The 15,300-nt window shown below is 34.5% G+C and overlaps 1 protein-coding gene across 1 annotated transcript in view; it reads left to right on the forward strand.

Moving 5' to 3' along the window:
- Positions 1-9,132: 9,132 nt before the first annotated feature.
- Positions 9,133-15,300, forward strand: part of LOC108359602 (zinc finger protein 704-like) — a 72,138-nt gene continuing 65,970 nt past the window's right edge. Inside the window, 2 exon segments of the mRNA XM_017611524.1 lie at positions 9,133-9,168; positions 10,662-10,715. Of these exon segments, the coding sequence (XP_017467013.1) occupies positions 9,133-9,168; positions 10,662-10,715 (90 nt within the window).

Genomic DNA, 15,300 nt, shown 5'->3' on the forward strand with positions numbered 1-15,300 from the left:
CAATATTTCGAAATTTAAGGACGCTAATTTACTTAAAATGTATACACCCCGGCTTATCATGTAGCGGTAGCTTTCGGAAAGGTGGAAAACATATATTTAATACTTGCGCCGGGTATTTAATGTTCGGCTCCGCCCGAACTTAGACTTTCTTACTTGTTTCCTTTTGTCCTTTTTTACAATTACTTTTTGTTAGGAAAAACCTTTTCAACATATAGCAAATGAATTATCTCGAAATTATTTGTGTAGGATCACATGCATTTCATGACGCATTTGGATCCTTGCTCCAAATAAATTAAATAGAAATTTATATGTAACAACAAATGTACCTTTAAATAAATAAAATTAAAAAAAAAACTGTTTAATATACCACGCTTCTATAAATGGACTAAAAAACAGCAAATAATATTTCGCAGTCCCATAGAATTTGTTTTGATAACTTTTGATTTTGAAATTTTATCAAACGTTATTATGAGACTATAAATGAAAATCGTGGGGTGTAATAGACTTGAATTGATATGAAAAATGATATATGTATGTATGTATGTGGGTATATGGATATCAGTCGCTTAGAATCGATCTCAAGTTTGTACTTGCGGTGTAGAAGTTTTAGGTCTATGTTATGTATGTAGTTTGACTATTGAATGAAAGAATTAAATGTAATGGTTTGTATTACATGCACTTCACGTTTTTGATTTTCAATCTCATAAATTGTTTATAAGGGCTTTTGCTAAAATTTCAAAATCAAAAGTTATCAAAACAAATTCAATGGGACTGCGAAATATTATTTTCTACTTCTTAGTCCATTTATAGAAGCGTGCTACATTAAAAAGTTGTTTTTTGTTGTATTTATTTTCTACTTTTTAGTCTTGTCTGTGTAAAATTTTGTAGTAGATCTTAAAACAATTTAACGATATTCTGTAAGGAATTGTATTATATCAAACTGACTTTTTACTTATTTTCTCTTAAATTATACATGTATATATATTAGGGTGGTCCTTAAAAATCAAATGAACAATTTTTTTCAGTCTCACCCCCTCAATCGGTAATACTACAGTCACAGATATAACCAGGACCGAAAAGTTTAAGCTTTTGCTTGGAATCGCTTATTTTGCTTTTTCAGGGTTTCCAATCTTAATTAATTGACGATCATGCTTATTTGGCTTACTTCAATGTATAAAGCTAAGTACGGACGTTTTAAGAAAACGGTCAAGAAATAAATTAATATTATTCCGTTTGTATGAATAGTAGTGTCCAAAGAGTTTTGACATCTGATAATTTACAACCTGCTGTCTCCTTTTTACCTTCCGAAATAATGGAACAGGCAAATATTTATATTGAAAACAAGGGTACCTTGCACTCTTCACAAACAAACTTTAGCAAACCATAGTAGAAAGCGTAGCAAATTTCTTAAGAACTTCGTACTGCTTAAGAAAATTTGGCTCAGTAACTTTTGCTTGACTAATTCTTTGGCATAAAAATAGATTTGGTTTTAATTAACCCATAAATTCAGTTGTATTTCTGATTGAATACAAAAATTGTAGACCAACGGTTTGTCTCTACGGGAAGGCATTGGTGTTATTGAAAAGATTAAACACAATTTATCTCAAATGAAGAATAACGAATTTAAAAAAAAAAAATTCAAACGATCAGTGCAGATCTCTATTATTTGAGAATATCAAGCAACACTTGATTATCCATTGTAATTTTTCAATCCTTGAAATGAACTGCATAAAAAACAGTAAACTGTAAACTAAATTTTGTTGCTTTGCGAGCATATTTACAAGCATATTTACCAATGGTTTGGTGCTTTTCTAAGCGCTTAAAATGGATTTTATTCTTGCTTATTTTTTTCTTCCCTGGATATAATGGAGACTCAAAAAATTAAAATTAATTTATTTTTTATCTAATACCCAAAATCGATATTACCATAGTCGAAGATATAAAATAGATATAACATATTCATTTTAGTCCCGATTGGAGTCGCTTAAGGCGTGTCGCAAAGAGGTCAAAGGCCATATGTCTCTATGGAGACTCAAGAAATAAAAATTTTTTTTCGTTGAATACCCAAAATCGGTACTTCTAAAGTCGAAAATATCACATATAAATTTTGGTTACGATTTGAGTCGGCTAAGACGTTTTCATAGGGTAATCTGAACTTTGACCCCTGTGCGACACGTCTTAACAGACTCCAATCGGGACCAAAGTTTATATGTGATATCTTCGACTGTACTAGCATCGATGCAGGGGTTCAGGCTTAGGAACTGTAATGTAAAAATTTGCTTCCTACGTTTAAGGACCACCCAAATATACATACATATAGCAGCAATTAATATTACTTAAAAAAATGGCGATGCCGTTCCGCTGAAGCGTAGTGCATATTTTTAGCCGTGGTAATAATAATGCGGTTGTTAAATATTCAACTACTTCCGGCGAGCTAGATGTCTAGACTAGTTGTGCTAATTCTNTTATTTGCAAAACACAAACAAAATACACGCATTTGCATTTGTCATGGCTTGGCAAATTTGCAATACCGAAAATCCATAGCATAAAAATGCTATGCATTGCAACTCTGGTTGACATTTCTATCAGCTGATTAAATCCATAAACAAAACCAAAGCTGATGCACAAAAATTGTTTTGCAAAAATTTTACCATGACAGTTTAATAAAGGTCGCTCACAATCCAAGGCATATTTCTGCAATTGCATAAATTTGTCAGCTCTTATGCACCGAATCGCGAATAGCCCTTATGTTCTTTGCTATGATATTTACCAACGAGGTTGATGTCTAGACTAATTTTTGCATATGGGCATTCCCATGGTGGCGCTCGTGACAGTCGCACGATTTCAATGTGATACAAAAACGGAATACCATTTGTTTTCTTTAACTTTTTTGGGCCATTGTATAGCACATAATTAGCTCTATATTTAACCGAAAAATGAAATCAATCGAACTGCTTGGTCCTGAAATATAAGCATTTAAAGAGAGTGTCGTTACGTGACAAAAAATGGAAGTTGATTTTTTCTTTTCTTACAAAGGCCCCTATTATGAGTTGCATTCGATTTTCGACTGTGGTCGAAAGTGCTGAGCGAACGAATTTTCATTTGGTATTATGGCGCTCATTCGATGAAGGATAGCGCTATTGTGAATTTCGCTCGTTTAGGTTGTTCACAATAGTATATTTTTCACCGCTGAGAAGCTTTGATTACAAATCGAGAAAACTAAATGGTGTGCTTATACATATTTATGTAAATTTGTTCTAATTAAAATGAAGTAAAAAAGAAAGCAAGTTTATAAAAACGTGGTAAAATGAGTACAACGAGTTCTGGTTCAACGATTCGTCAGAGGATGAGAGCTTAGTAAACTGGCCAGGAGTAGCAAATGTTTAAGAGGGTTTAAGTTTATTAGTCTTTCGAATATATTTTGATATAAAATATATTTAAGAAATTTGTCTACAGATTCATTAAAAAGTTCCGACCATCTAAAGAGGCGTTTGTGAGCCAAATCTATTTAAAATATTTTAAAACTATCAACAGCGCTACGATTTTGTTCTCATAGATCGTGCCAACGGAGTATTGGGATTTTCCTTCACAAGTAAAACCAGCCTTTCGAGCTTGTGTTTAGTATTCACGATGTTAGAACTGCATGAAATTAATAAAAATTGTTTAAAATTAGTGTCTAGCCGCCAAAATGTAAGAAAACATATACAAAATCATACATTTTTCACAATTTTCTAACACTTCGCTACACCATCGAAAGCAAAATTCTGTTCGACAGAAAATTCGATACTCAACGAAAATTTCGACAAGCTTGCATAGCTCATAATACGAATTTCACTTTCGATATTCGATCTTCGATAGCCAGCGAAGATCGAAAATCGAATGCAGCTCATAATAAGGGCCAAAATCGCAAAACTCTGCGAATTGTGGATGGCTATTTTCATGAAACTTATTTTAATATGATTTGGAGCAATTCTAGTTGTTTTTAGAGTTGTTTGAATTAATGCAAATTGTTTCAATTCTCTTTTACAACCCCAAGTGTGAAACGTGACGTGACGTGGCGTCACGTGACATAAATTTCCATCGTTATATTTTTGTTAATATTGCTTTTAAATGAATTTTTAACGCAAATAAAACATGTATTTTATGTAGAATATACTTTATATTTTGACTTCAGCGCCAATTCAGGGTAAATTTATTAGAAATCTATGATTTATTATGTTTCAACCACATACGCCAAATTCGAACCAAATCACACCATAAATACGGTTTTTCGAAATATCTCGACCTTGGCACCACCTAGGAAGACCATTTTATGCAAAGATGATTCTACTTACATAGCCAGTATATATTTTAAAAAGCAGACAAATCGGCCCGTAAATACGTTAGATATAAAACTTTTATTTTTTTTTGTCGTGGTGGACCTTCCGCTGGAAACACCCATATTCTATCCCCCAAATTCGGTGAACTTGACAGTAATCAACCTTGACTATTTGTCAATAAATCTGCGCCTAAAACTATACCGCTAAGATTTGCTAAATTTGTTGTGCATTTTTAAAGTAACTAAAATAAAATTTTTGCAGTATAGTTTAGGCGCAAATTTATTGACAAATAGTCAAGCTTGACAATTTGTCAAGTGCATGGAACTGGGAGTAAGTCTCGACAAGCAAGATTCTGAAATGATAAAAGCGTGGTAAAATATCCCATTTGCATTTCAAAAATCAACCAGCATAAAACTAACAAATTCGCCCAAAAACATTTTAGCTTGATGCATTTGTATCAATGTTTAAAGGAAAGCTATGGTACAAACGAAAAGTTTATACGGCAACCATAGCTGCACACAATAAAATAAGAAAACCTGCCCGCGAAAGGGTTGAGGTCACAAGTAGGCCGATTACCCACATCGATTTTTAGCACACGCTACATGATGTAGCATTAAAAAATAGCGTTACCCATATCCTACTTACGCACAAATCTCTCCAACCGTCAGCTCATTATTTGTATGTAATTGCGTGCAATCGTTCGTTGCCCCGAAACTTCAATGGCTCGTATGCCATACGCTCGGTTCATTTGCCCTGGCACAATAACCTTCACTAACTGTCTAGACGTTCGCCATTTACTTGACGTAAGCATATATTCGTTATTTTCATTCCTTTTTGACAATTTTACGTTCACAAATAATACGTATTCTCAATGGCGCTCTGCTGTCGATATCCTGCTTAGCGCAAGAGGCGATGACAGGGCCTACTCCAAATGATAGCGTTATCTTCTACTGTTTGAAAGAAGTGTTGTGCATGCCTATACTTTAGCATATGAGTGGCAAAAAGATCTTAAAAATTACGTTTCAACTTTTATAATCGAGGATAAATCATGAAGGGATATACTAAATATATAAATACAAGTTCGCATACCATTTATACCATAACTTAAAAATTATCTGAATTTATCATTTCATATTTTTATTAAAAGTAAATGCGTATGTAAAAGTTAAAAACACAACCAATTATACATACATATTTCTTGAGTTTTTTGAGTTCAGCTACAGGAATAAGCGCACTTCATTATTTTAATAAGAAAATCGTAGTAGAACGAAGGTAAAGCGGAGTAGCATAGTAAATTTAAAATTTTCTCTAAAACCGTAGTAAAGTTCTGACCCTGACCCATACTGCACTAATCTAACCAAAATCGAATTAAATAGGCAGTAGGTAGCCCTACTGCCGTTTGGGTTATTCAACCTTTTCAATGTTTCATCGCTGTTTGCTTGAACGCCAGGGTCACGGCACCGGCTAAAAACACATACACATGTAGCTACTGCTGCTGTTTTTTTTTCAATTGCCTTCTTCAAGTTACGTTTTGTGTTGAAAAAGTTTTTAATTTTTTATTAATAGGTCAATAAACGAATCTCTAAAAATACCAAACCCATTTCATATACATAAATAACACCTATGTATTGTTAAATTCGGTCTCAATATTTTGCCTTTTCTTCAGTTTTTTACCTTACTTAATGCTAAATTACGCTACGCACCTAACCGATCCCACCAAAAATGCGATAACTAAAAGCTATCTCAGTTGGCGGAGAGGTCATGTGAAATTCCACAACACATCAGTCGCTCAGACATCGTCGCCTATTGCCCTATTATATTAACTACTCGGCCAGAACTGAAATGAACTTGTCTCGGCATAACTGTACATGCGCGTTAACAGTGAAATATCATAACTGGGAGTAAAATACTTTTGCCAGACATGCTTTTCTGAGGCCAAAAAAGGGCCTTGTTGGTTACCCCATTCATCTTATCGCATTGATTTGCGACGCACATATGTACATTCATAGTAATTTCACTTTTAGGAAAACATTCAGCAGACGAAGTTGATGACTCTATTTAGACGCAAGAGCAACTGCCGACCGATGCGAAATTCGCCATAGCAATACCACATCAGACTGTTTTGCCTGCCACCATAACTCAGCCTTGATCATTTCATTGATTGTCCTTGAATTCGAACGTTCGCACGCACTTTCTTGTGTCCTAGCTTTCAACGGCTGTCCTTTACAGCAAGCTTTCTGCCTGTGGCAGGGGTCTTATGAATGACTAGCTTGTCTGGATGCCTACAGAATTGACTAACAAAAAGTGTATGCCAAACCTGAGTACGAAAACAGCAACAAGCAACCAAACAGAATATGTAGAAAGATTGACGATAGAAACAACAAAATCTGAACAAATTATCCGTTTCAACGTCTGCCGCAGTTTACTTTATGCACATACATACACGCGTACGTAAATATAAGTATATATACATAAATACCCAGCGGGATAAGGTAATGTCTGGGAATGCAAAAAGTAGTGGATCGCCCCCTATAGCCTTGGTACGAAAAGATGCAAGAATTTCTTCACAGCGATGTCATACGAAAGTAATGTGTGAATCTATATATAGAATTCAAAAATAAATAAAGTCCATGCCACAGGTTTTGAACCCGTGACCAACAACACGGCAGTCGAGCACGCACGCATTCGGCTACGACAGCTGTTGAGATAACGTGAAACAAAAATATTTGACTTAGTTTTCAAACTTTTTGTTTTGTTTGCGGCTTCAAAACTACACATCATCCGCTCGCTTACATTGCGATGCATCTTTTTGTTCAACCGTAGTTGTTAATCTTTTCTTGATAGAAAAAGATAATGCATTCCCATTTTCCCACTGGGGTGTTTTCTTTGACGCCGGTGCTCTTGACTACATATCAAAGGAAAGTTTATATTGCACCTTTTTTCGTTCGTTTTGTGCCTCCTACATAGGGTGTAGCCTACATTTGGGCGTTCGAGACCGTGCGTGAATGCCTTTTTATGACTAACAAAAGTACGTATCGAGTTAACAGCTGACTAGTTAAATGTTTAAGTACATGCATACACGTCTGCACGTTTGCGTATGCATACAAGTATACCGATGTTTATCCGTATCTGGAAATTTCTTTCGCGTACTTCCACATACTATGTAACGTCTCATTTTCCCCTCAATTCCCACACCACCTTTAGTTTTTTACTTTTTCTATGCCTACACTGTGTTGTGCTGCATTGCATGATTGTTGTGGATAGAAAGCGTTGGCGGGGAATTCCACATTAAGAATTACTTCCATTTCACCAAGTACGCACACGCAATTTGTAAATTGATAGTGGGTGGCAGCGCCCACTGCGTGCATAGATGTGTGGGCGGTTCTGAGAACAGAATTTAGTTCATACGATAATAAACATACACCTGTACATGTTGGCCCGCCACTCAAAAACAATGTCAATGCCAATGTAAACACAAATACGTTACCACTACCAGCGACAATAACAGTTATCTAGATATTTTTTCTCGAGACTTGTCATAGCTAAGCCCGCGTCAAGAATAGAAACATACGTCTGCGATTCCCAGTATCCTAGAATTTAATACCAACTTAATATATATGTGTATCATCAAAGTACTTTTATGCAATCTCCAGTTCCTGTAACGTTTTAAAAGCCTATGCAGTGATTTTCGTTTTTATTAGCGACTATGACTGGATTTTACTGTATGCCTGCGAACGAGTTGCACTATGTGGCATAGGACGCCTGTCTGACATCGTTGACGTCAACAGTTTTTCGCAGCAATATGTTAGCTACAAATACTTGCATACTTTTTATTCCGGTTATGTTCTGCAAAGCAGTTTTACCTAAAAACAAATTAATTCTACAATATTTTTTAATTCACATTTTTTGCATCCATGTCATTGACCAGTGGCCAAGTGTTTTTGTTTTTAACACTTTTTAAATATATTAATTGACTGCGATCCATTAAATGTTTATTTTTATTATTTATTTTTTTTAATTAATTACCCGCCATACAAATTCATTGACTTAAGAACGTGGCAGACGTGGCAATGGGCCGTATGAATATAAACTAAGCAATTGCTTTTTCTTAAAATTTCATACCTTTTACTTCAATTTTGTTTGAATAAATTGAGTAAAAGATCTGAAATTTTAAGAAAAAGCAATTGCTTATTTTTATTCATACGGCCCAATATTTCCAACTTTTCCAAGCAATTGGCTGTCAAATTGAGAAATAGGAATTTTATTTCGATGTGTGAACTGCCAGAAAGACCTTACTGCCACATTTCGGAAATCAGTTTCAGAAATAAATGTTGCAAGATGTGACTGTAATTGAGAGAGCGCAAATCGATTTCGGAAATATATTTCAACTTGCTCGCGCTGCACTAGCAATCTGCAATTCGCCTTTCGGAAATAAAAAACCTCTTTCGAAAGACACTTTACATGCAAGGTGTGACTGCTCATGCATCTGCTTCCTGAAATTTCTCAATTTGACAGCCTTTTCGAAATATATTGCATTGCCATGTCTGACAGGCTCTTTACCGTTGCCGCTTTCGTCCCACTTTCGGGTGCCGCTGCTAATTTTTATATCTTATATTTAACATATATTCAAGTGCTTTGTCTTCCAAAGTAATTAAGCTAATTAGTATTCGTGTGTTTTTAGTTAAACAACAGCAGTATTGGTGAATTTGATGAGCAAACCGCGAAAGTTAAAGCTCCTTTAGAACGAAATATTTATGTACCTTGCTTTTTGAGTTTTACAGTTATTTTTGTTTTTCTCACATTGCACTTGCGGATGACGGTCAATTCTAAATACAAACGTACATTGGAAGTAAGTATACGTGCGGTTGATTATTGTTGTGAAAATTCAAATCGAATCCGGGTAGGGCAATAAATTGGTAGTTCTAAAATGGGCAGGCAAGCTTCATGTTTAAAACGATAGTGAAATTATTTAAGACAAAATATTGAGCCTGATGGCCTTATATCAGTTCAGCTGTTTTCTATTAACTAGAAGTAAATAGTTAGGGTTGTATTTAGAAGGAACTCTGGGTGCTGTTGGCTGCTTTCTGAATATAGCCGGTTATGATATTTGTTAAAATGTTATAATAAGTCGATACATATCAAACCTACCTAAATCCACACTATGGCAATTTTGGGAAATTGTGGTTATTTCTTTCCTTGCTGTATATTCCAAGAAGCTGTTTCAAAACTGAAAAATTTTTACAAAATAGATCTTTGAAGTATTTTTCGAAGAAAAAAACAATCGAAAGGTAAGCCATATTTAAAAGAAAGCAGTCATTACGTTGTACTTAAGCATAATTTAAACATACGAAATGGACTAAGTTAGTTTTAAACACGAATTTCCCAAATTGTCTTCTGGTAGACTTAAAGCTGTAACAGACGGCAAAGCTTATGCATATAATCTGGCACACATATGCGCTTAATAAGTTTACCCTTACAGACGGCAGTAATGCGGATAAAGGAGCTGTAAGGTCAAGGTCGTGGGTTCGAGTCCCACGGCCAGTAGAATTTTCATTTATTTCGTTTCCATTCTTTTTTCATGAGTTCTATATATTTTTTACGTTGCTTTCAGTTAATATTTGTTGACGTTTTGATAAAATTCAACTGCAAAAATTTAAATTAACAAATAGCCAAATAAAATAAAGTAAAATTAAATATATAAATCAAATAAAATGAAAAAAATATAAAATAAATAATAAAAATAACAAATTTTTTCCAATCGCTCCATCCGAGGATTGAACCCGGCAGCTACGGCTACCGCGACGCGAAACTCACCTGTTTTGTTTGCTTACTTGTACAAAGGACAACAGCTGGCCGTTTTTACCAGTGTTGTCATCGAAAACTCCCCGGATGCAAGTTAATTCCCAAACATTTCGGGCATTTGTTCGGCTGCTTATGCGCATTTTAAAGAGGAAAATGCGTAGGTCAAATAAATAATCGAGCCCGTTTTTCAACCGTATTAGACAGGTTTGATATGAGTCGACTCATATGTATGTCACAATATGCAGTAGCAGATACGATTTGCTGGAATAGGCATAAGCAATTTTGATTTTGTTCTAGTAAACTACTGGTAATCGGTATAGCTATGAAATACACAACATAAAAGAACAGGTAGCGGTAATTTCTGCATGCTTAACTCGATTTTGTACTATTTTAGATTATGACACTGTTGCTACAAATTTACGCTATGTATATGTGTACATATATATATAGTGTGGAAAAAATCTCTCATTATTTCGCACTTCTTAAAAATATTTTTATAAACTCACTTCATAACTGTCTCTCTTTCTTCTTTATTTTTAGGTAAGTCCCTTTGAAGTCAATACACCAGTTCAGCAAATAGGATCTCAATTTAGTGTAAGTTCGAACAATCCAAACTCTAATCTTCTAAATAACGAGATAATTTTGACTTATGTACATATGAGCATACTTATAGCGCTATTACACGATATGTATTTTGCATATGTAAATGCCAATTTTGTGGTGCGTTCTAATTAATGGTACATACGAGTAGATTACGAAGGTTTAAATGCACTGAGAAATATGTTTATGTAATCTTATGTTATAACTCATTTACATTAAACGAAAATAACTTAAAAGAAATTATTTATGTTTTTTATGTTTGGTTTGGCCGGTAACATATCGAAAAGTCGGTATAATGTAATTATATTTCATTCCACTGCCATTCAATGTAATCCACTCTGTTTCAGTCCAATTTGATTATACATGTTTTCTTTACTTATCCATTCAAATTCACCGATCTGTTCGCACAAACCTCGTTGAAGTATGGAGTGAAATTACTCAACATTAGTGACTTCCTATTCCATTTCGGCTGGGCAGTAGATCACGTTGAGTATTTGCAATAGCATGTAATTTTGGTGAATTTGGTAAAATTATGCGAAACGCGCGTCACTTGGCTCGTACATACGTAGTATTTAGAAATATCTTAAATATAATTTCACACGCTCCATGACGAAATTTACCCGCAAGCCAACTCCAACTCTATGCCCTCAGCTGCGATATTGTGCACGAATGCCTCATAGTTAGCTGCGATCTCAACTTTACTTCTTTGCCTCGCTTAGCTACGTATGTACGTAATGATACAATTTTTATTGCAGGCCGAGCATAGCCGAGCAAAGTGAAGTAACTTTATGCACTGAACTTACATATGTTTATGGATTTTGATTTTTAGGATATTAATAATTATTACGGCGGGCGCTGTGGTGTAGTGGTTAGAAGTGCGCACTACCATTCCGCAGGACCTAGGAGGAAAACCTTTTTCTAATAGTGGTCGTCCCTCCATATGCAATGGCAAACCACCGATTGTATTTCTGCCGTGAAAAACAGCTTCTCAAAAAAATATAATCGCCGTTCGGAGTCGGCGTAAAACCGTAGAAACGGAAAAAATAGCAGATTTTGGGGCAACTTTTTATATTTGTATTAGAGCATATCCTTTTACAAAAAATAAAAATTAATCAAGCTACTTACGACGAAAATCGAAGTATGTATAAATAAAAAAGTTGTGAATGGTCAAATGAAAATCATAGTAATTTTTTTTTGAAATATCAGGAGGAAAGAATGTTACTCATACGCCACGTACGAGTATGCTATTTTCAAATCTCTCCCTTGTAAAGTTTTAATTCTTTTTCATTCGCAGTGCAAACTTAAAATTAACATATCTTGGGGAAATGACCTGATCTAGTAAAACGGCATATAGATCCGAAATCTAAGACCTAAAATTAAATTTACGTGTCTCGTTGATTTTTTGTGTCGTTCTAGGCGTTCTTACAGTGTTGTTATTAAATATTATTACAAAAGTGAAATAAATTTGGAAAAACGCGGAGATTTTTGTTGTGACAAAATTGCAACCAGAGAATTTAGCCTGTTTAACCGGAATCTTCTATAAGTGTTTGATGCAAATCGAAGACCTAACCACTTTCTATAAAGGTTAATTAATGTTCGTTTCGATCAATATTTAATACCAAAATTTTCTCCATTTCATTTCTTTTTGTTAAATTTGCTAATACCATGTTTGTTTACCATTATACCATTTTTTTGCCAGATACGGATAGCGTATGACATAAATTATTTACATATATTTTTTCTGATTGTTACTGAATAAAAATAACACTTCAACATATGTATATGGTAAAATCTTTTGAGATGATGATTTTTCAATTTAAAAAAATGTAATTTTCAAAATCGTGGCACAATTTTTTTTGCCATAAATTGTCACCTTTTAACCTAATTGAGGTATACTTTAACCCGCGTAACTAATATTTTTTAATAGCTACTTTATTTAAACCACATATTTAAAATTGTTTCCTATTAGCCGGGTCAAGTAGATTATCAAGGTTGCAATAATTCGCATAAAGCTGAAAATTAGTGCGAATGTTACGAAAACGAAATGTGAACGAAACGAAAATGTGAAAAATGCTAATCGAACCCAGATCTATATGTTTTACCATTTTTCACAAAGCGGTAAGGTTTATCTTAAAAACAGGTAAGACAAATCTTAAAAAACTACCATTTCTGCGATACAACGATTCAAAAAATTGTATTCCCCATAGTATGAACAATTTCCACTCTACTTGTAGGGTAGTGTATTTAGCGGGTTTTTCAACGTGGTTTCCCGGTAGGCCTACTGCACGACTTATTGTGGTCCTGACGAAGTAAATAATATTGTATGAAATAAAAATATTAAGGTGGGAAGTGATGATTAAAGTTATTTCGCGCAGGAGCTACTTTTTTACTAACGCTCTTCAAAATATTTTTAGAGGTGAGCAAATTTTTACACATACCCAAATACACAATCACAAAAATTACACAATGGCATATGAATGAGCAAATCTCACGAGTTGTCACCTTTTACGACAAAAACGTGGTATTACGCCTATCTTAGAAAATGCATTATCTTCAGTTTTGAAAAAAGAACAAGATTTCAACGCGAAGTTTTATTTAAATGAAAATTTAAAAAATATATACTAAAAAAGTAAAAGACAACCTTCTTATTTGGCGCGAAACCGTCTAAGCGATTTTGGCCAAGTTCAACAAAGCACGCCAGTCGTTTCTTTTCTGTGCCAACTGACGCCAATTGGAAATGCCAAGTGAAGCGAAGTCCTTCTCCACCTGGTCTTTCCATCACAGTGGGGACTTTCCTCTTCCTCTGCTGCCACCAGCGGGTTCCGAGTTGAATACTTTCAAAGCTGGAGCGTCGGTGTCCATTCGAACGACATGACCAAGCCAGCGGAGCCGCTGTATTTTAATTCGCTGCACTATGTCCATGTCGTTGTGAAGCTCTTACAGCTGATCATTCCATCGTCTGCGGTACTCGAAAAAAAAACAACCACTCGTGCTCACATACCCGTTGTTGAGTATGTAACGTATACGCCCCGTAGCACCATACGCAGTCATCTAACACGTTTACTCGCACGCCTTAATTTAAAATTCATATTATTAAAAAGTAATTAAATATCGGCGTGGGAGATTTGTACACAGTATTCCATATGCACATATATATATATTACTTTCTTCATGTATACAACAATTTTAGAATGAATTTCGAGTTTGCCGATAAAAATTGGCATGTTAGTTTCTCATATTATAGTCATCTCTTACTCAATGTAATAAGCTTTCATTTGGTAACACACTAGTTTTATTACACTCGATTAGTTCGTTTTTGCAAGAAGAATATTTTAACCGTTTAATTTTAACATTTTGTACTATCTAAAATTATTACAATTGAAAATCGTAAAATTTGAAAATCTGCAAAACTGCGACAAGTATTCTGCGTGCTGTCATATTTTTTAATTTCATGGTAAACTCTTGAAACTTCACAGATATGTTGTATTTGATGCCAACGTCCATTGCCTCTAATATGAAGAATCTATTTAAAAACATCCCAAAGTTATTGAAAAAAAAACAATTATGATATTTTCAAAAGACTATGAAAAAATTAGTAATTTCGTTACTTTTTCTCCTAAATAAACGTTTTAAGGCTCAAATTTATCAAATACTTGATTTCATTTTTATTGTAACTATTTCTGGAACTTCATTGATTGAAATAAGTGCAAGAATGCTTTTTCGTTTTTTTTTCTGCCGAGAAGGGAATGGCACTAAAAAACAACTTGTGAGATTTGCTCATATACATTTGTTTACCTTTTATTAAGAAATGTTAAGTGGCACATTTTTCCACAACCAAGGATTCTTCTTCGGAAGAAGTAAAGTAGTATATTTTCCACACACAAATATAAAATAAGTACCGCTCAACCAGTTTCACAAGCAAATCCACGATTTTTATAAAATACGCGAAAATCAGTGAACGCCTTTTTTCTCGCATTTGGTAATTGACACATTTGTTTTATACCTCAGAACATACAAATGATCCTGTAATATGCCAGTACCCAAACTTTCCCCATCTCAAAACACGTATACATAGATAGTTTTTAATTCCCGAACAGTTGATCCTAACCTAAACCACGGTTCGAAGACAAAAAAGTTTTGACTAGCAAGAAGGGTTCGAATCGCTGAACAGAACCGACCAAGTTGTTCTTCCAGTTTGCGTTCTTGATTATAACAATGTAATAAGGATAAGAACCTTAACATAGTTATTGAATTCATTAGGAAGATTTACATACACATGTATGTATATTAGGGTGGTCAAAGTAAAAATTAAAGTGGGTATTTTAATACTCTCTTCCTCCCCGTTTTTATACCCGAGCGCACTTGTGCACAAGGGTATATTAATTTTGTTCACATAACGGTTGTTTGTAACAGCCAAAACGAATCGAGATAGATAGAGACAAATGTATACATAAATGCTCAGAATGAATAGAGAAGCCGATTAAGCCATGTCTCTCTGTCCGTCTGTCCGTCCGTCCGTGTGCACGATAATTCGAGAAAAAATTGAGATATCTCAACGAAATTTGGCATGTAGGTTTCC

The sequence above is a fragment of the Rhagoletis zephyria genome, unplaced genomic scaffold (genome assembly GCF_001687245.7).
Source record: "Rhagoletis zephyria isolate East Lansing unplaced genomic scaffold, Rhagoletis_zephyria_1.1 Rzeph_scaffold_00419, whole genome shotgun sequence".
Lineage (NCBI taxonomy): Eukaryota > Metazoa > Arthropoda > Insecta > Diptera > Tephritidae > Rhagoletis > Rhagoletis zephyria.